This window comes from Indicator indicator, chromosome 29 (genome assembly GCF_027791375.1).
Source record: "Indicator indicator isolate 239-I01 chromosome 29, UM_Iind_1.1, whole genome shotgun sequence".
Classification (NCBI taxonomy): domain Eukaryota; kingdom Metazoa; phylum Chordata; class Aves; order Piciformes; family Indicatoridae; genus Indicator; species Indicator indicator.
Genome location: NC_072038.1, coordinates 4,697,580 through 4,722,560, shown reverse-complemented (window position 1 = coordinate 4,722,560; position 24,981 = coordinate 4,697,580). Strand labels below are relative to the sequence as shown.

The window sequence follows — 24,981 nt, the reverse complement described above, 5'->3', positions numbered from 1 at the left end:
GTAAAGCCTTGCAGTGCCTTTCTGCCAGAAGGCTCAAAGGTGATGCTTGCTGGAAGGGGGAGGAAGGTGCTGCAGCATATGGCTGTAAGTAAAGGAGCAGGAATGTGCTGCAGAAGGAGGTTTTTGTACCTGCAGAGGATGGGAAGCTGCTCTGCCACCCAAGAAGTTTACTACTCAAAAATAACTGGGAGGGGAAAAATACATCAACAAGTAGGATGATTAGAAAGAGGGACAGAAGTAGCTACAAGTCCATTCCAGGTAGTCTCACAAAATGGGTTGGGTTGGAAGAGCCCTTAAAAGTCTTCTCCTTCTAGTTCACAGAATGGTTTGGGTTCAAAGTGACCTTAAAGATCATCTAGTTCCAACCCCCCTGCCATGGGTGGGGACACCTTCCACTACACCAGATTACTCAAGGCCTCATCCAGCCTGGCCTTGAACACCTCCAGGGAGGAGGCATCCACAACCTCCTTGGCCAACCTGTCCTAGTGTCTCAGCACCCATATTGTAAAACCTTCCACTTGCTCCAACTCTGGCCTTGAATGTAGATCTATAGAGAGTGGAGGCTCAGGGAGCTTCATCCTGAAGCTGGAAGGAACTCAGCTGAGCAGCACAAGTTCAGGTTTCTGTGTCTCAATGTGTCATCAAGACAAAGGGCTGTCAGTTTGTCTTGTGAGCACTGCAGGTCCCCAGGGAGCCTCACTCTGCTGGGAGATAATAAGAACTAATGGCACAGCTGGATTTTGAGGCTGCCTGTGTAACAAACCTTCCCACCACACTGACAGTGGTGAAAGCAAACAGTGATGTGGAGCTGATGATTTCCTTCTCGTTGTGCAGGTTGCCTGCCCTGATTTCCTGTGGGTGTTGCAGAGGCTTCCCTCCTCTGCTGGCTTCCATGCAGCCATCTCCCAGGTGTCTCATCAATGCCTGTAGGTTCTACCTGGCTCTGACAGTCCAGCAAACAATTGGTGTCTATAATTTGATAAAAATTCTTTTCCACTTAGCACTTGGCCTTTAAAACTGTTGTAAATGATCAGCTGAAGGGAAGTTTATTTTAGAGCAGTGTGTGGCAACCTGGAGCTGGAAGCTGCTGTGTTCATCCCTACCAGCAATGGGATCTTGGTGAGCTAAGCTAGGAAATCCTACTTTGTAGAATCATGGAATGCTAGGTTTGGAAGGGACCTCTGGAGATCTAGTCCAGTCTGAGATCAGGTGGTACAGGAACATGTCCAGGTGGCTTTTGAAAGTCTGCAGAAAAGGAAACTCCACAACCTTTCTGGGCAGGGCTCCAGCACCCTCACAGGAAAGAGGTTTCTCCTTAAGTTCAAGTGAAACCTCCTGCATTCTAGTTTGTATCTGTTGCTATTTGTCCTATCAGTGACCACCACTGAGAAGAGCCCAGCCCCATTCTCGTGACCTCCACCCAGCATTGAGAAGATCCCTTCTCAGTCTTCTCTAGGCTAAACAGCCCTGGGTCTCTCAGCCTCTCCTCATAAGAAAGGTGCTTCAGTCCCCTAATCATCCTCATAGCCCTCCCTTGGACTCCTTCTAGTAGTTCCCTTTCCCTCTTGAGCTGGGGAGCCTAGAACTGTGCACACAGTACTCCAGGTGCAGCCTCACTAGGGGAGAGTAGAAGGGGAGGAGAAGAACCTTGCTTGACCTGCTGGCCACACTCTTCTTCCTGCACCCCAGAATCTACCTTTGGCCTTCTTGGCCACAAGGTCATGCCTTGTGTGTTACCTCCCCACTCTACCATGGAATCCACAGAGTTTGCTGGGAACTACTTGGGGCAGGCTTAGTGGTGAATGTTGGTTTGTGCTGCTGGTTGTGAAGGTGCTGAATGTGGGATGAGTGGCAGATTCTGATCTGCTTGTGAATGAACAGAAAGAAAAGGGTGAGATGTTATCAGTTGACTACCTGCAGGTAGAGCTGCATGCGACTCAAAGCTGTCTTGATTTCATCTTAGCTCCTGTGAAGTCCTTTAAAGCATTTATTTAAGCTTGGGGGAACATTTTAGCACCCCCTGCCTACCCCTGTTCTGTTAATCCTGCAGCTGAAGTTAGTCACCAGCCTGACCTTTTTGCAGAGAAGGCTTTTGCACTGCCCAGAATAGCCTCAGGAAGCAGCTTTTGGACTGTTTTGCACTGAATACAGAATTACAGAATCCCCATGGCTGGAAAAGATCTCTAAGCATCAAGTCCAATCTTCTAGCTGCCTTCTAGTACTGAAGGGATCCTGCAGGAAGACTACAGAGGGACTTTTCATGAGTGTGTCTAGCAATAGGATGAGGGAATGGTTTGAAGCTGAGGGAGAGCAGGGTTAGACTGGATCTTAGGAAGAAGTTCTTCAGTAGGAGGATGGTGAGGCTCTGGAACAGGCTGCTCAGGGAGGTTGTGGATGCCTCCTCCTTAGGGATGTTCAAGACCAGGCTGGATGAGGACTTGAGCAGCCGAGTCTAGTTGAGAGGTGTCCTTGGCCATGGTGGGAAGGTTGGAGGAGATGATCTCTGAAGTCCCTTCCAACCTGAGCCATTCTGTGATTGTCCAACTCTACCAGGGCCACCACTGATATCTGTGAGCACCATATCTAGATGGCTTTTAAACACATCCAGGGATGGGGTATGGGGTTCCTCCACTTCCCTGGGCAGCCTGTTCCAGATCCTGCTCACTGTCCTTGCCCTGCTTTGAGCAATCCAAGCAGGGAATTGTGTGTTCCTGAACCACTGCAGGGTTTTGAGAGTTAGATATAGGACCACCCTGAATAAGTTTGTTGTGGTTTTTTTTTTTTTTTTTGTTGGGGGGGGGAGGGGTTTGTTGTTTTTGTTTTTAATCATCTGATGCACATCCAAAGTAGCTCTGACTATGTTCTCTTTTGTAATTCTGTGAATGCTTGGAGCTGACAGTGATATCTTGGTGTTAGCAAGATGCAGAATGATCTTAAAAATCAGAATGGCTGCAAACCCAAATTCACCTCAAGACATTAGGAAGCAGAGCAGTGACTGTTGTGTAGTAGTGCTGGGAGCTACAAACCACTCTGGCATATACTGCTTGGTCAGGCAGAAGCTTAGGCCTAATCCCAGGAGGACCTAATTCTTTTGCTGTAAGTGATGCAGGAGTCTCAACAACTTCCTGTCCCAAACAGATTGTGAACTTTTTGTCTGCAGGAGCCCCAGACCACATCTGCTTGCCTGGTGGGAGTAGCCAAGGAGTTGTCACAGGCAGAACTTCTCTGCCAGTCAGTGCAGAAGATTTATTCTTGTAGCTTTGCAGCTGCATGCCTCAAGGGGTTGCTTTTAAAGCCCCTCTGTATTGTCTAGCTCATTGTTCAGCTTCTCTGGGTAGTAGAATTTCAGTTCTCAGGAGCCTTAAGTTTCCAGTAGCTTTCTTCTGCCCCATTCTCCCATGTCTCTTCCCCATATAAGCCAGCGTGGTTGGAAATCTCCAGCTGTCAGGAGTGAAGCAAGATGTGCTGCTTCAGATGCTGGTGTGAGCCAGCTCTGAGCTTTCAGAGGCTCTGCTCTTGCTGCTTTGTGCTCTCTGCTCCTGCTCTTTGAGACAGCTCATGTGCAATGCAATATGGTCAATGGAACCAAAGGCTTGCAGGGCAAGAGAGCTTTGTATGTGGTGCCACTAGTAATGTGTTGATAGTGAGATGATATGAAAAATAGCTTGGCTTCAGATCTTCTGGGTCTCTGAATCCCTGAACCTTTTGTCATCTCAGTCTGTCTCCATGCTATATTTGGACAGGTGAGTTGCTGTTTTAGACACCTCATTTGGATTTAAATAAAAACAGCTGCAGTTGAGATAATTTCAGCACTGCTGTTGAAGTGAATTTTGGGTGCATAAGCAGACCGTAGAGTTTAAAAAAAAATAAAATAAATGGGGGATGCTGGTTTGGGCTGGCTGCTGTTAGCTCTGCTCTCTCCCTTCCCACCTCCATGAACACCACTACCTCTCAGAAGTGAGTGCTGCTTATTTACCTGCCCCAATCCTTGGCCCTGGTGGCCAGTCCAGATCACCAAAATGACTTGCTCTGGGTTTGATCCCTTGTCAGAGGTAGCTGTTGCAGGGAAAAACTGGCCCCATGCCTCCCATTTACTTTATGGAGTTGAGAGGTTAAACCCAGAGAGTTAAACAGTTTGTGTTCAGCAGCCCCCTGCCCAGGGGTGCTTGACCTCACTGCTGAAGGGCTTGCTGAAGTGAGGATCCAGTTCACTGACACAGACACATCTCCCAGCTGCTGCTGTCAACTAAAAACAAACAAAACCAAAACAAATCAACAAAAAAAATCCTGAAACAATCATCCCCCCAAAATAAAGAACAAAAAGGCTGTAAACCAAAGCAAAAAACCCTCCCACAGGAGCATCTTCCTCTTCTCACCTCCCATGAGATCTGGTGGCTGTCACAGCTTGTACATGAAAACTGGAGGGAGAGGAACAGACATTGCTACCTGGCTGCTGAGCATTCATAAAATCAGAGAATCTTTAAGGTGGGAAAAGATCTCTAGGATCATTTAAGGTGGGAAAAGATCTCTAGGATCATTTAAGGTGGGAAAAGATCTCTAGGATCATTTAGGGTGGGAAAAGATCTCTAGGTTCATTTAGGGTGGGAAAGGATCTCTAGGTTCATTTAGGGTGGGAAAAGATCTCTAGGTTCATTTAGGGTGGGAAAAGATCTCTAGGATCATTTAAGGTGGGAAAAGATCTCTAGGTTCATTTAGGGTGGGAAAAGATCTCTAGGATCATTTAAGGTGGGAAAAGATCTCTAGGTTCATTTAGGGTGGGAAAAGATCTCTAGGTTCATTTAAGGTGGGAAAAGATCTCTAGGTTCATTTAAGGTGGGAAAAGATCTCTAGGTTCATTTAAGGTGGGAAAAGATCTCTAGGATCATTTAGGGTGGGAAAAGATCTCTAGGATCATTTAAGGTGGGAAAGGATCTCTAGGATCATTTAAGGTGGGAAAGGATCTCTAGGATCATTTAAGGTGGGAAAGGATCTCTAGGATCATTTAAGGTGGGAAAGGATCTCTAGGATCATTTAAGGTGGGAAAGGATCTCTAGGATCATTTAAGGTGGGAAAGGATCTCTAGGATCATTTAAGGTGGGAAAGGATCTCTAGGATCATTTAAGGTGGGAAAGGATCTCTAGGATCATTTAAGGTGGGAAAGGATCTCTAGGATCATTTAAGGTGGGAAAGGATCTCTAGGATCATTTAAGGTGGGAAAGGATCTCTAGGATCATTTAAGGTGGGAAAGGATCTCTAGGATCATTTAAGGTGGGAAAGGATCTCTAGGATCATTTAAGGTGGGAAAGGATCTCTAGGATCATTTAAGGTGGGAAAGGATCTCTAGGATCATTTAAGGTGGGAAAGGATCTCTAGGATCATTTAAGGTGGGAAAGGATCTCTAGGATCATTTAAGGTGGGAAAGGATCTCTAGGATCATTTAAGGTGGGAAAGGATCTCTAGGATCATTTAAGGTGGGAAAGGATCTCTAGGATCATTTAAGGTGGGAAAGGATCTCTAGGATCATTTAAGGTGGGAAAGGATCTCTAGGATCATTTAAGGTGGGAAAGGATCTCTAGGATCATTTAAGGTGGGAAAGGATCTCTAGGATCATTTAAGGTGGGAAAGGATCTCTAGGATCATGTCCAGCCTTCTACCCAACACCCCATGACCACTAGACCATGTCCCAAAGTGCTGCATCTATTTATTTTTTTGAAACACCTCCAGCCTCTTCCAATGCCTGGCTGCTCTTGCAGGAAAGAAATTGTTCCTAATACCTAACCTAAACCTCCCCTGGCACAACTTTGAGGCCACTTCTCTAAGACTTTCTCCTCCTTGGGGCTGCTCTTGAGGTACCTGGCTAGAACACAGAACCAGGGCTGACTTCCATGCAGCAGCTGAGCTCTAAGTGCCTGTTGAAAAAGTGCTTCTCCAGTGTTGATTTCCCTCCCTGCTGAGGGAGGGGACTGACCTGCTGCTGGTGCCCACATCACAGAGAGGAGGAGGAGGAGGAATGACTGTGTCCTGTGTTCATCAACAGCCATTCTGGCTTCCTCTGGTAGGGCTGCTTCTGGGGTTTAAGAGTCTTTTGTGTGATGACAGACCTGCTAAGTATTTATTGCTAGTGCTGGCATTCTGCCTACTCCTTTGCTTGCTTATCCTAGCAACAGGGACAGGTGGGTCTGGCACATGGAGCTGGAAATAGTTGTGCTGCTGCCTTTAAAAATCAAGAGATCTGAAAACAGGTTGCATGGAATCCCCCTGCAGAGAAAGTTTTGTGCCTTGCTTTGGGGGGAATTTGTGAGTTTATATTGCTCAGGAAGGATCACAGAATGGGAGAGCTACTCATTGACAACTTTTATAATTTACCAAGAGCTGACTAACAGAAAAATATTCCTGTTGCTAGGTAGCATTGAGCCACCTTGGCTACTTCAGATACCATTTGATGCAGACTGGAGTGGTATGGGGAAACATAATGCAGCAATTTAAACACTGTGTGTCAGGTGGAATTGGCCTAATGCACGTTGAAAGGAAGCTATCATCATACACTTGGAGCTCTGCAGCAAGAGAACTCCAGTTAAAATACCCCAAATGCTGCTCACTTGGGAGCACTTACTGGAAGGGGAAGGCTGCTGCCCAGTTCTGGACACTGAGAGGCTGTCTATGCACTGCTTGCTTTGACAAAGGAACTGGAGAAAGCTGTATAAAAATTGATGTCTATCTGGTGTTGCCCCAGTGGGATGTGGGAGGCAATGAAAACAATTCCACAAGTTGGAGAATGGGCTGTGGGAGGCTTCAGGTTTCCCAGTCTGGTGGAGTTGTGACTCCAGAAGTTGGGTTTAAAAGCTTAGCTGGCTGGCTCTGCTCCTCTTTTACTGAAACACACCATCAAGAGGGCAATAAATACTCAGGTACTTGGATTTGAGTCTGGATCCTGTCCTTGGGCTATAGATTTATGGCTAATTTAGTGAAGAGGGCTGGAAGCCAGGGTTGAAATGCTGACAAAGCACCCTGGGTTTGGGGCTGGGATTGACAAAGGAGAAGCAACAAATGCAGCAGGTGTGGAGAGGTGGGTGCTGAAAGAGAGATGTGGAAGAGGCTCTGTCCCTGATGCTGTGCTCACAAGAGGTGTGTAATTAGTGTGTTTTCAGGGCTCAGGGATGTACCAATGCAAACATGTTCTTGACCAGGAATGCAGCTGAGGCTTCTCCCTGTGTTCAGCCAAAGGAAACCTTAACTGAGTGAGGCTGAGCAATCCTGGCATTGGAGTTCAGGCTGGTTGGCCTCCTTGGTGGTGTGCTTGAGACATGATCCCTCCTGTAGCATTTTGGTGTTGGTGTGTTTGATGGCCACTCTGCTTTAGGGGTTTGAGCTTGTTGGTGAAGTAGTCTGCAAGCAGTCTTGAGGTGAGCAGAAGAGCTTGATGATGAACATCCCTTGATTAACTGACCAGTAATCCCTGGAGATTGGGCAGGTGATACCTTCCTGCTCCAGCAACAGCTCCTGGTGCCCAAAACTCTGTGTGAACTAATGTGTGGAATGTGGAGTGATGGTCCAGCTCCATCTGATGCTGATCTTTGTCAACAAGCAGAAGCTGGGGCATGGGCAGAACTTCCACTTTATCCATGTTCTTATCAATGTCTTGTGTTACCTGCATGGCCCTGGGGGCTACTGAGTGCACTGACAGCCACTACTATGCATTTATTTTTTTTTTCTCCAAGGCAAGTGCTTGCTGCAGCAAATGCGGCACCAGTTCCCCCACCCACTCAGACTTCTCACTGTACAATGCCTTGTTTAAAATGTTCCAGGCCCAACAGGATTTCCACAGCTATTTGGGGATATCTTGAGTGAAAAGCGTGCAGGATGAGACACAGAACTGTGGTGATGTGCTTCTTCCTCTGCCTTCTCTGCCACATAGACTGGATGTGGGTAGAGGATGGTGTGTGTTGCAGATGGAGGAAGAGGAGGAAGAGTCTTGGAGTGGTGAAGAAGTCAGAATGTCTGCACTCTTTTTGTTGTCTGCTGACTTAGAGCTCAGTCACAGATGGGTTGCCCAGTTGCTGTGGTTCAGATCTGTCAGCTGGTTTTGTGAACACGCCCAGGGGCTCAGCTCTGCTTGTGGAAGTGCCTCAGCATCCTCTGCTGAAAACCTTCTCCCTCTAGAAGATTGGGGTGCTGTGCATTTGTATTTGCTGTGTCATTTCTGCCTGAGCATCATCTGAGGTCACTAAATTCAGTCTCTCTTTCTCTCTCTCCTTAGCTGAAGCTCGAAGATCGCTCTGTGGTCCCTCGAGATGTGGTCAGACACATGAGCTCCAGTGTAAGTGCTTCTTTTTAGTCTCTTTTTTTGATTGTGTTACTGCTGCTTGGATTTCTGAGACTTGCCAAATTGCCTGAATGGAGCTGAGCAGTAATGCTTTGAGCATTGAGCTATTTTTAGTGTTTGATAGATCTAGCTGCATCCTTTGAAAATGAAATGCTGATAAGGCTGCCTCTCTCCTGTTTCATATCTGCAAAGGTCCCCTGAACAAGCAAGCCTGATAATGTCAGGTAATGAGACAAGAAGTTGGTCTGTCCTGCCATCTTTTAAGCTACAAATCAAATCTATTCTGAGATGTGAGGAATGTGGATGTGCTCTCCTGGGCCTAACAGGGAGGCTGAAGTGAAGGCAGATCACATTGCTGCATGCCTTTAGTGTGCTGGGGTAAAGAATTTGGAGGGCATGTTTTCAGGGGAGCCCTCTCACTCTACAGTGAGCACCATCTTGTGAAGTTTCTTCCAGAAATACAGCAAATCCCAGCCCTGCTGAGCCATCTGATACAGCTAGGTCAGCAGCAAGCAAGCTGGGTCCTAATCAGCAGCCTGCAGTCATTATAGATTCATAGAATGGTTTGGGTTGGAAGGGACCTTGAAAATGATCTACTTCCAACACTCCAGGGAGCATGGGCAGGGACACCTTCCACTAGCCCAGGTTGCTCAAGGCCTCATCCAACCTGGCCTTGAACATATCCATGACCACCCTGGGCAACCAGTTCCGGTGTCTCCCCACCCTCACTGGACTGAATTTCTTCCTAATCTCCAATCTAATTCTGCCTTCCAAGCTTCAATCTGTTCTCTCTCATCCTATCACAACAACCCCTTGTAAAAAGTCCCTCCCAGCTTTCTTGTAGCCCACTTCAGGTACAGGAAGGCTGCTCAAAGGTCTCCCCAGAGCCTTCTCTTCTGCATGCTGAGCAGCCCCAGCTCTCTTAACCTTTACTTTTTCTGGATACTACTGCTGGATCCTGGTCTTAGTCAGTGCTGTAGCTGGGCAGGGTTTGTGCTTACCAGAGATGTGTGGATTTGGTGCTCATGTCGGAAACATTTGGGAATGTCGTTCAGTGCAGATTACAGCATGAGATGTGTTCTCTTCAGGAGCTTAGCTAGGCTGGCAATTTTCTTGCTGTTGCTCATGCCTAACCTCTAACCCTGAGCCATCTGGCCTGCCATGTGCACGCCTGGAGCTTCCCTTGACTTGCTTCCAGCAATGTGGCTACCAAGGCTGTGATGAAGCAGGCAGCTGGCCACAGGCTGCTGCACTTGCACCACATGGTGTGCAGCCTGGTGCAGGGATGGGGAAGGCCATTCTCTGACCTGGGTGTTTTGGTTTGGGTGGCTTTTGGGGTTGTTGGGGTTTTTTGTTTGGTTTTGGTGTTGTGGGGGGTTTGTTTTGTTTTGTTTTGGGTTTTTTGGTGGTGTTTGAGGGGTTTTTGTTTTGGAGGGGCTTGGTTTTTTGGAGGGTTTTTTTGGTTTGGTCTTTTGGGGGGTTTGGGGTTTTGGGAGGGTTGGTTTGGTTTAGTCTTTTCTGGGGGGGTTGGGATTTTTTGGAGGGTTTTTTGGTCTTTTGGGGAGAGTTTGTTGGGAGGGGTTTTTGTGTGGGTTTTTTTTTTTTTTTTTGTTGTTTGGTTTGGTTTTGGGGGGTGTTGCTTTGGGGTTTTGTTTGGTTGGGTTTTCTTTTTTTAATCAAACCTTTTTTTATCAATTTTTAATAAAAAAGCAAACTCAGCCCTCTTGCACAGAATGTTCCAAAGAGAAGCAAAACTCGAAGGGTAATTTGCGAAATACTCCATCAAAATACTTCTTTTAAGAAATTCAGTTGTTTGAAATGGAAATGGGGAGTCAACACCTCTTACTAAAAGTGCAGCTTTATTGGAAGTGTTTCAGTGCACAACAATGAGCAGCTAGAAACTGGAACCATCACTTGTTCATGCTGCTCTACCTGGCACAGCTGGACTCTGTAGTATATCCTTCTGGCTCAGAGGGATGCTTTGAGTCCTGCCTCTCAACTCTTTGTTCTCCAGTGCTTCTTGAAGTTGTTCTGAGATTTCAGGACAGCAAGTTGCTCTCCTCTTGGCAACCACAGATGTGCTGCTTTTGTTTGCAATTTCCATACTCATCTGAGCAGAAATTGGCTTCCCTGGCTTGCTGCACATGTATCAGTAGGTAGATTACCCAGCAGTTGGCCTGCACGCTCTCATTTACTGTCTGCCTGTTTAAACACTGAATTGTTCTTGCCCATTTGTACCAGTGGCTGGTAACTTTGTTTCAGGGGTGGAATGGTGAGGGTATAATTTAATCTGATCTCTATTCAAAAGCAAAGCAAGTCTGGAGATGTTACACTTCACCTTCCCCTCGAGTCTGATTTAAACGTCAGTGGTAAATGAAACAATAACACACACCACCCCACCACCCCCCCCCCAAAGAAAACCTTTGCTTGTTAATCAGATTCCAAAAATTACAAGAACATTTAAAATAGAAAATCTGCAAGTGTCAGCCTGCCAAATTCAGGATGTGGGATGGCTGCCCTGCACCAGTTGGCCTGGCAAATGCACAATGTGGAACTTATTCTGTATTCACCACACTCTCTTAGGGCTTGTTTTTAACCTTGAAGGAGAAGGACTCAATCCTCTGTTCCTCAAGAGAAGAGAGCTGACTCAAATTCATGTGCTTCTCATCGAGCACTGCGTGTGGGGAAAGACTGCTTCAGGGGGTAATGCAGAAAATGAGATCATTTTCTGAGTGCACTTGGGCCTGGAAGCCTAATCCAGCTGGATGAGAGGCAGTGAAAGTGGCAGAGTTCATTTTTCCAGGTGGATGTGCTAATTTAGGGGAAAGATTAGAAGCTGGTCTGTAATCCATCAAACACCTGGATTTTGTTGCTTCAAAGGGTGCTGGGCTGTGCTGTTTCTTAAAGAAAGGAATAAGAAGGTGGGGTAGGGATCCCTTTGTTAGGAAAGAGAAGAATGGGAGGTGGAAGATAAGAGACTCAAGCCTGTGCTTGCTGAGCTGCTGTTCTCTCAGATGGGAGTTTGCTGGTCTGCCTTGAAGCCTTGGTTCTGATGGGGGAGGAGAAGAGTTGCTTCTCCCAGTATCTCCAGTGTGAAGATACTGCTCAGGGTACCAGAAGAAGCAGGAAAAAGTCTAGGGAGGAGGGTACTTCATTCTGGTGTGAGTGGGGCTTGAACTCATCAACCTTTCTAATGAAGATCAGTCACCTCCCTTCTCCAGGTCTGCTCTTGGGCTTGATGGGAATTGGTTGTTGTAACAGAACTGTGAAGTGTCAGCTCCTGTCATCTGGCCCCTTCTCTAGTAGGAGCATCTAAGGAGCAGGAGAGTTGTGTTTGAGCAGGCTGGTGGGGAGCTGTGCTCTGCCTGCAGACCTGCCCTGGCAGAAAAGAGGCAAGTTGGTGACTTCCCACTCCAGGACTGTTCTGCTGAGCCTGCTGTCATCTCCTGGAGTGATTCAGCAGAACCCCTCAGCCTGCAAATCTTCCTCCCCTGTGGCAGGCTAATGTTTCATGTGATGACCAAAGAAACTCATCATAACCAAAGGTTTGGTGGCAGATGAGGGAGGAGAGCTGTGGCTCGACAGCTTCTGGGGCTGCTCACAAGGCTGATCTCTGCTTTCTTAACCACAGATGATGCTCTGTGCTTACTCAAGTGTTTAGCAGCTGGAGGGAGAGCCAAGCTGAACTAAATGTGGTGCTCCTGCCCATGCCTAGTGGCACCCAGCTGTGTTAGATGGGAGCTGGGCTGAGAGGGTGGTGCAGGCACCCTCTCCATGGGGAAACCATCACTTAGAGAACAGGCAGGGCTTGCTGGTGTACATCAGTCACCCCAGTCCTACTTTTATTACTTGTTATTCTTTCCCCATCAGTGGAAGAGAGGGTTTAGGTCCAGAGAAAAGCTCCACAGAACCCACAGGTGTTGCATCAGATCATGTCTCAGAGCTGCTGTCATGTTGGCTGCTGATAAAGGAAAAATTAATGCTGAAATGCTCAGGGCAAGGAATTTGTTTCTTGAGGGCTTTTTTTTTTTTTTTTGTTCTGCCTATTAAGCAATGTAAAACACAGTGTCAGAACTGCAAAGCATGGACAGAGGATGGACTGGGCATGCTTAATTTAGCTTAATTTGGAGGAGAAGCAGAGTCAGTGTCTGTGCTCTGGCCTGCAGAGCTGTGGGTTTGTTGAGCAGGTGCCACATCTGAGCAGGTCTTACTCATCTGATGGCTTGAGTCATTCTGGCAGCAGCTGTTGTAGAGCTGGTGTAGTTCTGGCAAACCCTTCTCAGGTGAGAGATCCAGCACAGCTCTGCTGAGCTCCTTCCTGGCAGCCTGCTGCTGTCTGCAGGATGGAACTAGAGCTGGGAAAAGGTTCCTTTTGCTTCCCAGCCTGTCTAGAAAGAAATGGCAGCGCTCTGTATGTATGGAGAGGGTCCAGAGGAGGCCACAAAGATGATCAGGGTGCTGGAGGAGCACCTCTCCTATGAAGACAAGCTGAGAGGGTTGGGGTTATTCAGCCTGGAGAAGAGAAGGCTCCAGGTAGACCTAATAGTAACCTTCCAGTACCTGAAAGGGGCCTACAGGAAGGCTGGGGAGGGACTGTTTCCAAGGACATGTAGTAGTAAGACAAGGGACAATGGTTTGAAACCAGAGCAGGGGAGATTTAGACTGGCCATTAGGAAGAAGTTCTTTACTGTGAGGGTGATGGAACACTGGAACAGGTTGCCCAGGGAGGTGGTAAATTCCCCATCCCTGGAGATATTCAAGGTCAGGTTTGATGGGGCTCTGAGCAACCTGATCAAGCTGGGGATGTCCCTGCTCACTGCAGGAGGGCTTGAACTGGATGACATCTAGAGGTCCCTTCCAAACCAGTGGCTTCTATGCTTCTATATGGAGCAGCTGGAGCCCCTGCTTTGTGCTCTCCAGCCCAGCTCTTCCAGCCCTCCTAGGGGCCATGCTGACACAGCTCTGTGTGGGCAGTATGTGGATCAGGACCTACATTCCTCATTGCTGCCACCTTGGGAGATGGGGGCCTGCAGGGCAGTGTTTGTGTGATGTGAGGAATCACAGAATGGGAGAGGTTGGGAGGGACCTCTGGAGATCACTGAGTCCAACCTCCCTGCCCAAGCAGGAGGAAGCCTTGCAGCAGGCAAGTGGAAGGCAAGCCAAGCAAACGGGCTGAGCAATCTGTCCAGGAATTATCCTGGACTGTGGGTGTCTGCAGAGAGTCTTTGCTCCAACAGCCATTCCCCAAGAGGAGACTGGATGAGTTGAGCAGCAGCAAAACCCTTCAACTCCCAGAAGAGCTGCCCAGGGCTGAGTGAAAGCCTTGAATAAATATTTAACATGGTGGCAAGAACAGCGTGTTTGTAAGTGGGCTGAGCAAACAAATCCACTGCTCAGAGGGTAGCAGCCCTCTAAGTGTTGTGCTCAAGTCCTGCTGGAGCAGAGACCTTGATGTTTGAGATAAGGACAGCTTCAGAAGTTGCTGATACCCAGGGCATGCGTCATGCTGGCCCTCAGTCAGCTTTTCTAATGGACTTGTGGGCTTTAATAAATCAGAGCATTGATTGTCCCAGCTGTCAGGAGGCCAGGGCAGCTGTCACATTTGACAGTGTTTGGGTTAGCAGCCCTTCCTTGCAGGCCTCCACCATATGTGTGAGCAATGTGCATATTGTGTGCTCCCTGCCAAAGTGGCCCCAGAAGGCTCTTGACAGCATGAGCTGTTTTCTTGGGGACAAAAAGGAAAAAAAAAAAATTCAAACTTTGCTAAAAAAGTGAGGGAGATAATTTACAGTTGGTCCAATTATGAGATGGTTTGTCATTATCTGGCTTGAAACCTTGAAATCTGCCTAGAAGTGACAGATTTTGCAGTGTGGCAGCACTGATGGATAATGTCCTGCAGAATCAAACATTGCAGTGAGAAGTCACAGGCAGCTGCTAAGAGCTTTGCTTTTGTACTGGGGTTGAGGTGACTCAAGGCAGTACCTGCAGGATGGTCCTGAGGGTTTGCAGGGATCAGTTGAGTAGAGCAAGGAGGCAGGTTTTAAAGGCAGGAAATACTGAACACCTGACACAGAGTGATCTGATTTGACCAGATGCAGGAGTCTCCAGGCTGAGGCTTTTGCAGCAGATTTTAAGTGGGAAGAAAACATTCCAGGTCTTTAATAGTGATCTCACCTTTGTGTGCTCTTAGGATCGTGTGAAATGCTTCTTCAGGACAAAGGTCTGAAGGATGAGGGGGTGTTTAGTCTTGAAAGTTTGTCTCTGCACCTCCAGTTCATACACAGAGCACATAAAGGTGTGTGCAGGGCCTGCCCCAGGTGACAAACCCTTTTTCTCCTCTCTCTTTTCAGGACAGCCAATGTGGAACTGTAATTGATGTCAACATTGAGTGTGCTGTGAAGCTGGTAGGAACTAACTGCATCCTCTACCCTGTCAACAGCAAAGACCTGCAACATATCTGGGTGAGAATGCAGCCAAAATACACATGGGAGCCAGGGCTTGGTGGTTTGGAAGTGTGCTGCTGTACTTCAGGTACTAGACACAGGGGCAGCATCCATGTTGGGCTTAGATGCATCTGCAGTTTGGTCTTATTTTAAACTCACCACAAGCATCCTCCCTGGAAGAGGATGATGTAGCATTGCCTCATTTGCCCATCTGTTGTGTGTTTCTGATCACACTGAGTCCAAATTGACTTGAAGGGCGAGGTTGAGATTACAGTGTGAGGAGAACTGTGCTGAGATGAGACAACCTGGCTGGGGCAGCCCAGTGGCAGTGTGTGTTGGTGTGAGCTGAAACTCCCCCCCCACCAACAAGTAACCAGGCTAGCCCAGTCTGGAAGCAAATGAAGGCTGTATTTACAAGCAGAGTCTACAATCTACGATGAAATGCAATGAATATGTACAAATATACAAAATTCACAACATTCACAAATAGATACAATCAACAGAAAAAAAAGCACAACCAATGTCCCTTTGCTTCCCCCAAAGGGGACCCTCCCAAAGGGGCCTCTCTCTCTCCCAGGAGCTTCCCCCCAGATCCCCCTGGACAGAGAAGCAGAGTTAGTTAAAGTTAAGCAGAAAGTTGTTAACTTAGCTGCCAAGGTCAGTGTGTGTTATCTTCAGCCAGAAGAGAAGAAGAAACAGCAGCCAGACAGCCCAGCAACTGCCCCCACTGCAGAACACAGAATGTGCAGAATGCCTACTTTGTTTTGGGTAATAGTTCTTAAACATTTCTATCTATCCAATGGAAGTGTTTAGAACAATCAGCATTTTGCTTTCTTACACCCAATAGTGACCTATTTACACTCTTTCACTTTCTCTGTTCTGAACTTTGCAAGGAAAAATTAAAAAGACAGTTTCAAACCATCACACAGTGGCACAGAGTGTTGGAGCTGCAGTATCATTACTGCTTACACAGGCTGAGAAAGTGCTGAGATGAGTTGAGCATCTTTCTGTTGAGCTGGAATGATCTGAAATGTATCTGGTTCTCCCAGTTTGAGTGGGTGAGTGATTTCCAGAGACCACCAGGGAACAGGATTTCATCATTCTTTTTCCTCTGAGAAAAAGATAATTTGGGAGTGAAGAGAGGAAAAAAAAAATGTTACAACCCACCCCTCTCAGGAAACAGCCTGTGGAAAGGCAGTGCTTCTCTGGGATGGAAAATTAGTCTCAGTGATAAAAATTAATTGTTAATATTAACTGAAGACAAGCGTGAGTGTGCCTCTGCTTGTCAGAGCAGCTCTGAACAGGGCAGCACCCTTGAAGATCTGAGGGGAAGAAATTCCCAGAGAAAGCCTGAGCTGTGTAACTGGAGAATGCAGGCTGTGGGCTGCCTGTCAGGCAGTCTTCAGTGTTATTTAATTCCTGTTAACAGTGAGCTCAGCAGTTGCTGTCAAGTCCCTTTGAGACAGCTCTGCGTCGTGTGAGGACTTCCTCGATGGCTCAGAGCACAACCATTGATGTTCCTAAGGTTTTCTTTCCTGTTTCCTTCATAGCCTTTCATGTATGGTGACTACATAGCCTATGACTGCTGGCTGGGCAAGGTCTATGATTTGAAGAACCAGGTCATCCTCAAGCTTTCCAATGGAGCCAGGTACTTCTTTCTGTAGAAGGCTGTCCTGCTTGGCTTTCAAAATCCTGGTCTGCTTTAGGGGAGCTAAAAACAGGCTGAGCTTCAGTCACACACTGATGTGATCTGTTTGCATTGCCTTTGCATGTAGAGCAAGGATACATCCTTCTCTGAAAACACTGAAGTTGGTTGGTCACCCTCTGGAGAAGCTGCTGGTGACCATTTTTATCAGAATGGGAGGAGTTGGAAGGGACCTCTGGAGATAATCATCGAGTCCAGCCTCCTTGCCAAAGCATGAAGAGGCTTTGCAGCAGGCAGGTGGAAGGCAAGCCAAGCAAATGGGCTGAGCAATCTGTCCAGGAATTATCCTGGACTGTGGGTGTCTGCAGAGAGCCTTTGCCTTAACAGCTATTTCCCCAAGAGGAGATTGGATGAGTTGAGCCAGTCCCATCAGATCAGGGCTCCAGAGCAAAGCACATTGGCCTTCAAACTGTGCTTCTCCTCTGCAAAAGGAGCTGCTTAAGGCAGAATGCTATTCCAGACCTTTTCCCAGTAGGAGAGATTAACTTCACTGAGATGTAGGGAAAGTTCTTACCTTAAAGGTCTGGGAAAGTGTAGAAACTTGCAGGCTCTAGTGGATTTTATCAATGCTGAAAAAGCAGTCCAAGACTGAACAGCTTTGTTTTCTCACTGTTATTTGCAAGCTCTATTAGGAATGCTTTTTTTTAATGCAGACGTAATCCAAAGTTCCACCTCCAGAGAGACATTTAACCAGAGACACTGAAAGAAATGCTGGGTTAATTTATTTTTGCAAAGCCAGCAGAAGGATCTGATTCTCTTCCTTGTTCATGTCAGGCAGCTAGCTGTGAGCTAAACCCCTGTGAATTCTCTGCATTCACTCTCTTACTGAGCCTGTCTTGTCCAACAAACCTTTTTTTTTTTTCTTTTTTTTATTGATGCAAGGGAAGGAAGGAACCAGTGGGGAGGCCAAGAGAGGCTTCTGGGCCTGGCAGCTGGGGAATCACCCATCTGTGTTGTAAATTGAGTGTTGACATTGATGTCTGGGGGGAAAAAAATCCCAAAACAAAGCCACAATCCTGTAGCCAGCTCTGAGTCTTTTAAGAGAAGCAAGCAAGGCAAGAGCTGTAAGAGAAGATTGGTGGATGCAACTGTGCTGCTGAGTGTTGCAGCATTCAGTTTAACCCCATCTGGAAGGCTCTTATTGCCTGTATTAAACTCGGAGTGAAAAATAGCTCCACTTCTGTATTGCCTGCAGTTCCTGGTGCAGTTTAAAGCCTTGCTTGGTGTCTGTCAGCAGCTGATGCACAGCTATGGAAGATGGGGGAACCATTTTCAAAATCTCCCCTAATGAATCACTTGAAATCCTACCAGAACTCTCTCTGGATGTGAAGCTGTTAGTGAAGCAAGTGGACTCAACTTGCTTTTTAGGTTCCAGCAGCAGTGGGAATACCAAACAGGACCTTTGCAGCAGACAAATCTTGTCCAGCACCCTGCATATTGCTTAATCACAGGATTGTCAGGGTTGGAAGGGACTTCAAGGATCAGCCAGTTCCAACCCCCCTGCCATGGGCAGGGACACCTCATGCTACAGCAGGTTGCTCACAGCCACATCCAGCCTGGCCTTAAAAACTTCCCCTGGGCAATCTGTTCCAGTGTCTCACCACCCTCATGGTGAAGAGGTTCTTCCTGACATCCAATCTGAATCTATCCACTTCTAGCTTGGATCCATTCCCCCTGGTCCTATCACTCCCTGACAGCCTAAAAAGTCCCTCCCCAGCTTTCTTGTAGCCCCCTTCAGATACTGGAAGGCCACAATAAGGTCTCCTTGGAGCCTTCTCTTCTCCAGACTGAACAGCCCCAACACTCTGTCTGTCTCCATAGGAGAGGAGCTCCAGCCCTCTGCTCATCCTTGTGGCCCTTCTCTGGCCACATTCCAGCACATCCAGATCTTTCCTGTCATAGAGGCTCCGGAACTGGGTGCAGTACTCACGATTTTTACATGCTGATTGCAACCATTAGGTACCAGGCAGTGCTTTTATAGCAGGTTTTTCACCAGTCTTGCTCTGGATCATGAAAGCTCAGTGTAGCTTGATGTGGCCCTGGGTGGCCTGATCTAGTTGGAGGTGTCCCTGCTCACTGCAGATGACCTTTGAGGGTCCCTTTCAACCTGATGCAATCTGTGATACACTGCTGGCTGTGTGGACAGAGCCACTCAGACAGCATGAGTCAATTTGATGCTGTTTGCTTTTGGGGTGGATGGCTCTGGAAATGCAACCCTGTCTCTTTCTTGTCTGTTTTCCAGGTGTTCTATGAGCACAGAAGATGGAGCCAAGCTCTATGATGTTTGTCCTCACGTCAGTGACTCGGTGAGCTTCTGGGTGTCCTGAGAGTGTCTTTGATCCACTTCACCTTGTAAGGTGGTGGGGGTTTTGTGTGGCAGGGAGAAAGAAGGCAAAAACTCATTAATCCTAGCACTTATTAATCCTAACAATTAAACTGCAAACCACTTCACCACATCTTCACTTGAAGCAAGTCTAACAGGATGTAGCTTAAAGGCACTGTTAGTCATGAGCAGGTTTGGAGGAGGTGCTACAATTAGTGTATCCCAACTGCTTGCCTTGCAAACAACTGGCAAAACATGCATCAGATGGCTGATGGCAAGGCAGTTCACTGCTCATCATATCTGTATGTGCTTGGAAAGGCTCTTACACCATTTCATGCTTTCAGAGTCATTCCCCTTCTAGCAAAGGGCACTTTGATTCTAAGGTGTTCTGCTAGAAGCACCTTTCCAGACCACGTAAAACACTTTCTCTTGTTCTGGTCCATCACATTCTCTCAATGGAGACCTGCCACCATTTTCCAAATCACACATTTTTGTTAGCTTTTGGGGTAAAGCAGTGTGATGCTGATGGCATCTAACCTCTCACCTTCAAAGGCTGGTGGCAGCTTCCTTGTTCTTCCAAGGGGCATCAGCAGGGCCTCGCTGTGCTCCGGCAGCGTTACTGGGAGTTGACTGAGGGTGGGGTGTGATTCTTAGAAACCAGCAGCACAGTCAGCCCTTTTCCTTCCCAGCCTTGAAAGCAAAGGTCCCTTTGATCTAAAACTGCACATCTGTTAAAATTTGATGCTTGTTTCTTTTTTTTTTTGAAGAGTAAATGGAATATCAGTGTATTAGGCTGTGCTGCTGTGGTTTTCTGCTTCTGAACAGGAGTGGTCTGTTGCTAGATAGTCTCCAATCTCTTAGCCTCTGCTATTTTGGGCTGTGCAGTTTGTTTTCCCCTTGCTAAATGGGTGTAACAGCATCCAGCTTTTAGCTACTCAATTTAGAGATACCTTGATTTGAGTCATGGTTGCCTTTAAAGCGTGTAGCCTTGTGGTTTGGTCTGAAACACGAGTTGTCTCCAGTGCTGCTCTTGATCCCCTGCTCAGAATTGCTGTGTGACAGACACTTCCCTGACTTACATCTTGTCACACTGCTCTTATCCTTTCTGACAAATTACAAGACTTGATTCAGTTTTGTGCTCAGGGTTTTACCTACCCTGAACTGCTCTGTCCACCCCCACGTTCTGGATCTTCAGCTCATCAAGTCACTCTTAAGTATCAGTGGGAAGAGCTCTCTACGAGAGCAGTTGTCGTGTTTACCATCCTGCTTTGTTTTCAAAGAGCTCTGTCACATTCACTAATCCACCTAAGGCATGAGTAGTGCTGACAGACTTCATCTGAGGAGCAGAGGAGCAAAAGCAGGCATCCTCTGGCTCTGAAAGTTGTAGGTGCCTGAATTAGAGCATGGGAAAGGGATGGATGTCTTTGCCCAGGACACTCAGCCCACCGTGGCTGCCTTGTTACTGAGAATATTGGTAGGGAATTACCCATCTTGTGTTTCTTGGTGCTTACCTTTGCTTCTCCCCTACTGAGCCACAGTCCCATTCAGATGTGTGACAGAGCAGGTTGCTATGGGAACTGCTGGGCAGCTTGAGGAGAGGAATGAGCTTTAGGAGGTGGGCCCCTTGCAGACTTTACCTGCTCATGAAGGAGAGAAGAGAAATACTGGAATCTTAAGAGCAAGAGTCCTTTGTGATGCGTTTTTATTTCCCCTTCCTTTCCCCCCCCAGGGTCTCTTCTTTGATGATTCATATGGCTTTTATCCTGGGCAAGTTCTCATTGGGCCTTCTAAAGTCTTCTCCAGTGTGCAGTGGCTGTCTGGTGTGAAGCCTGTTCTGAGCACAAAGAGCAAGTTCAGAGTGGTGGTGGAAGAGGTAAGGACTGAGGAGCTGACACAAGGCCACCTTCTGCACAGAGCAGTCCCTGGCTGGCATTTTGGAGCAGAGTCAGCTTGCCATGGTAACCTTCCAAGAGCAAATGCACTGTGGCTGTGTTCTTCTGAGGTGACAAATTTCTCCTTGGGGAATGACAGGACCTCTGAGCATGATTTGGCTTTTCCTCCCAAGGGACCCTGCTGGCAGCCTTTTAAAGTGGTCTTGTGCCAGTAATACTTACAGGGCACTTCTGCTGATCATGAGGGTAGTAGAAGCACCTTTTCTGGAACTCCATATTCCATGCTATCCAAAAAGGGGGAGACATTCCTGACCCTTTGCTGAAAGAGGCAGCAGCTCTACGTCCATTAGCATGTCTCTGGGACCACTGATCTGGAGGTACCATGGCTTCCTTCCCAAGACAGATGTCATCTTTCTGGAAGTGAAACTGTAGCAGCTCTGTGTTGCCAGGAGCCATGCTCTGGGAGCACTCTAGGGGTCCTGGGTGTGGTGAAGCTGCACTTGGCCATCTGAAATGATAACAGCAGGTTTGCAGCTTTCCTCTGTGTAGGAGTTGGGATCCTAGCTGCTGATCTAGGAAAGCTCCTGAAAAATTAGATTGCTTTCCCTTTCTTTCCATTGTAGGTACAAGTGGTAGAACTAAAGGTTACTTGGATCACTAAAAGCTTCTGTCCTGGAGGTACTGACAGTGTGAGCCCTCCTCCCTCCATAATCAGCCAGGAGAACCTGTCCAGGTGAGATCAGCTGAGAACCCCTTTTGCACCCAGGGCTTGCACAGACTATGGCTGACATCTGCCAAATAATTGGACTGCTGTTTCCAGTGGGTTTTTCTCCTTGTGGTATGTCTGTGTATATCCCAGAGCTTCCAAAATGGGAAAAAATAGTTTATCAAGCACCTGAGTTACCAACACAGGGGATAACATCCCACCCATCCTCTCTGCAGCTGACAAGTCATTGAAGAAAGCCACATCTGGCAGCAGCTCCCTTCTTCCCTTGTCCTTCTGCTTGTGTCTGGAGCAGGCAGCAGATCTGAGCTGTGTGCACCGGGCAGCTCCTGCAGTGTCCTGCTCTGGACCCAGGCAGCTGCTGAAGGAGCATCTGGTGCCCTCTGCAGGCTGCAGCTGCACAAATGGGCTGAACAGCCCTGCAAGAGAAGTCAGCTGAGCATAGCACAATGCAGTCGGGTTCCTGCCTGGAGTTCATAAGGAAGCTGGAAAAGAGGAGCTTGCAGATGACAGCAGAAGAAACCCAGCAATGCCAGCTTCAAAAGTCTCTTGGCATTTGTCTCTGGGAAGGGAGCTAGAGGGAGAGGAGTGACTGGTGTCCCACCAAAACCCTTTGTGTCCCCACCCAGTCCCTGGTGACATTTCCACTCCTCCTTTAGAATTGTGTGCCTGGAAACGGTTTGATGTGGTGTCAGCTTCTGCCACCCCGGGAGAAGTGCCACAGACTTGAAGTCATGCCAGCCTTCTGAAGGCCCTGGCCACAGAATCCCAGCATGTTGGGGGTTGGAAGGGACCTCTAGTTCAACCTTCCTGCTAAAGCAAGGTTGCCCAGGATCACAATGTCCAGATGGGTTTGGAATCTGTCCAGAGAAGACGACTCTACAACCCCTCTGGGCAGCGTGCTCCAGGGTTCCAGCACCCTCACAGCAAGGAAGTTGGTCCTCATGTGCAGATGGAACCTGCTGGGTTTTCCTTATGTTGAGGTAGAACTTCCTGTGTTAGTTTGTACCCATTGCCTCTTGTGCCTTTGCAGGGCACTACTGAAAAGTTTGACAGGTGCCTTTTAGATGCTGATAAGTATTAATAAGATGATTGATAAAGTTCCAGTACTGCTTTTGCCCTTTGCTCATGGCTGTCTTCCCGTTCCACCAGGGTAAAACGTCTGGGGTGCTTTGACCATGCCCAAAGGCAGCTTGGGGAGAGGTGCCTCTATGTGTTCCCAGACAAAGTGGAACCTGCAAAAATCACCTGTGAATGCCCTGAGAGGAACTGTGTCCTGGGTGAAGGGTCAGTTGCCAAAAAGGTGAGCTGAGGGGGTGGAGGGAGGCATTGACTTCTCTAAACATTTCTGGTCACTGTGGCTTTTAAAGCAGAATCTTCCTGGTAGTCATGTGGTCTGAAATGTGACTCCTGAAGTGGTGGCTGTAAAGAGTATTGGCTTGTGGCTGCCAGCAGCCAAGTCACCTTGTGCAGCAGTCTGACTGCACTGGGTAAAGCATACAGCCAATGCCATGAGAACAGGAGCAGGACCTCAGGCAGAGAGGTGTCACCGTGCAGGGGTCAGGCTGTGTCAGGGCTGGCATGCTCTGACAGCCAGGACTGTTGGACACATCATCTTCATTAGCATCACCTCAGGTTTCTCCTGGAGCTGAGCTGTTCAGTTAAGTCCTCACTGCAGTCTCTGCTTCCTAGGCCAAATGAGTCACACTATGGTTCCTCCATGCTGGCTGTAGAGCAGCAGTGTTCCTAGAACAACAGGATATCCTCAGTGTGGATGGTGACCTCCCTGCAGAGCTCTGTCTGTTACATAGATTAACTTCTGCAGCCCTTGTGACCTTCCATAACAAAGCTCAGAACAGGCTCAAAACAGCCTGAAGAAGCCAAGCTTCAATTCCTTGGCCTGGTCCAGTGCTGCTCCTGAGCAGAGCAGTGGTGAGATGCTGGTTTAGAGAGAGCTGTGGTGCAGGGGGGATGGACAGGGGCCTGTGAGGGGCTGTTTTGCCCTGTGTAAAAAGCTGGGGGGCTGACATCCTGCTGAGGGTACAGACATTGTGTGACCCCAATCTGCTTTGCCTAGGTGAGGAGGCTGCTGAAGAAGCAGATAGTGAAGATCATGTCCTGCTCCCCGGAGTCTCAGGGTACCACCGAAGCCCCTGACAAAGAGCCTGCTGCAGCTGCTGACCAAAAGTCAGAAGAGCTCAAGCCTGGATCAAAGTGTGAGCTGGATGATTCTTCCAACAGTGCACCAAGAAGCCCTGTGGAGAGAAAGGAGGAGCAGCCTGAGGAAGCAGGGAAGGAGAAAGAGGCAGCAGCAGCAGCACGGCAGCAGCAGCCACCTCCATTCCTGCTGAAAGACGAAGGCTCGGCCGACTACCGGCTGCAGTCCATGGAGCAAGATGCTGATGACGAGGCAGCTGATGACACTGATGACACAAGCTCTGTCACCTCTTCTGCTAGCTCCACTGCCTCATCCCAGAGTGGCAGTGGCGCTGGCCGCAAGAAGAGCATCCCTCTGTCCATCAAAAACTTGAAGCGGAAGCACAAGAAGAAGAAGACCAAGATTTCACGGGAGTTTAAGCCAGGAGACAGGTGAGAGCTGGCTCTCCAAATCCAAAAGTGCTTCCCAAAATCCCCCTCATCGAACTTCTCAGGTGTGGAACCATCGTCCTCAGCTTGGGTGGGGGATGTGGTGTCCCTCGTTGCCAGCAGCAGCGATTCCCTTCTGGTGACTGTGCAGTGGCCCGAGAGAAATCAGCTTGGGCTCAGTCCAGCTTCTGCTGAAACTGGGGCCATGTGATGTGACACTGATGCTCTTCTATTTCTGCTGTGCCTCAGGGTATCTGTGCTGCACTAGGCTCTGTTTGCAGAGACAGGTGAATGAAGATCGTGCAGCTTGAACGTGACACTAATTGGTTACCTCCTTGGCATCCTCTGCTGAAGGGCTGAGGATAGAGCATGCTGGCAAGAAGGGACAGCTTCTCCTCAGCAAGCTGTCTCCAGACCAGCACAGAGGGCTGTGCTGGCAGGGGTTTGTGCTGCAGTGATCTCCTGTCTGCAGCTTTAGCCAGCAATATGCTTTTTATTGGTTTTTTTAACAAACAAAGTGCCCTTAAGAGCCTTAGGAATTGATTTGAGTGGCTGGGGGGGGGAGGGAGCATTGCCTGTATCTGCCCATTTCCAGATAAAACTGGTTCTCAGCAGCTTTTACCTGATTTGAGAATGTTTTAAACTGTTCTTAGAGGATGCAAAGACATCTGGCAACTAGCTAGCCTGTCTTCTGCCTTCCCTACTTACTTTTATGCAAAGTCTACATCAAAAATTAACTAGTGCAGGCAAATGAGAGAATCCTCCCAGACAAGTGACATTATCAGGATTCAAGGAATGCAGGAGCTTGAGAATGCCATGAACTTCATTCACACTTTGTTTTGGTATTTCAGCTTTGCCTGTCTGCAAGGAGAGAGCTTTTCCTTTAGTCCTTGTGGGTTTGGAGAAATTGGATTTGAAGGTCACAGACCTCAGCAGAGCACTGTTGAAGAGAAATAAAAACAGGAGCGTGTGATAAAGCTCCTGG

At 47.9% G+C, this 24,981-nt stretch overlaps 1 protein-coding gene across 1 annotated transcript in view; it reads left to right on the top strand.

Moving 5' to 3' along the window:
• The window catches only part of UBE2O (ubiquitin conjugating enzyme E2 O), a 69,828-nt gene that overhangs the window by 27,681 nt on the left and 17,166 nt on the right, over positions 1-24,981 (top strand). The window contains exons 2-9 of the mRNA XM_054394088.1: positions 8,258-8,317; positions 14,674-14,784; positions 16,317-16,414; positions 18,714-18,777; positions 20,524-20,667; positions 21,310-21,419; positions 22,563-22,713; positions 23,488-23,999. Of these exons, the coding sequence (XP_054250063.1) occupies positions 8,258-8,317; positions 14,674-14,784; positions 16,317-16,414; positions 18,714-18,777; positions 20,524-20,667; positions 21,310-21,419; positions 22,563-22,713; positions 23,488-23,999 (1,250 nt within the window). The remainder of the gene's footprint in view (positions 1-8,257; positions 8,318-14,673; positions 14,785-16,316; positions 16,415-18,713; positions 18,778-20,523; positions 20,668-21,309; positions 21,420-22,562; positions 22,714-23,487; positions 24,000-24,981) is intronic.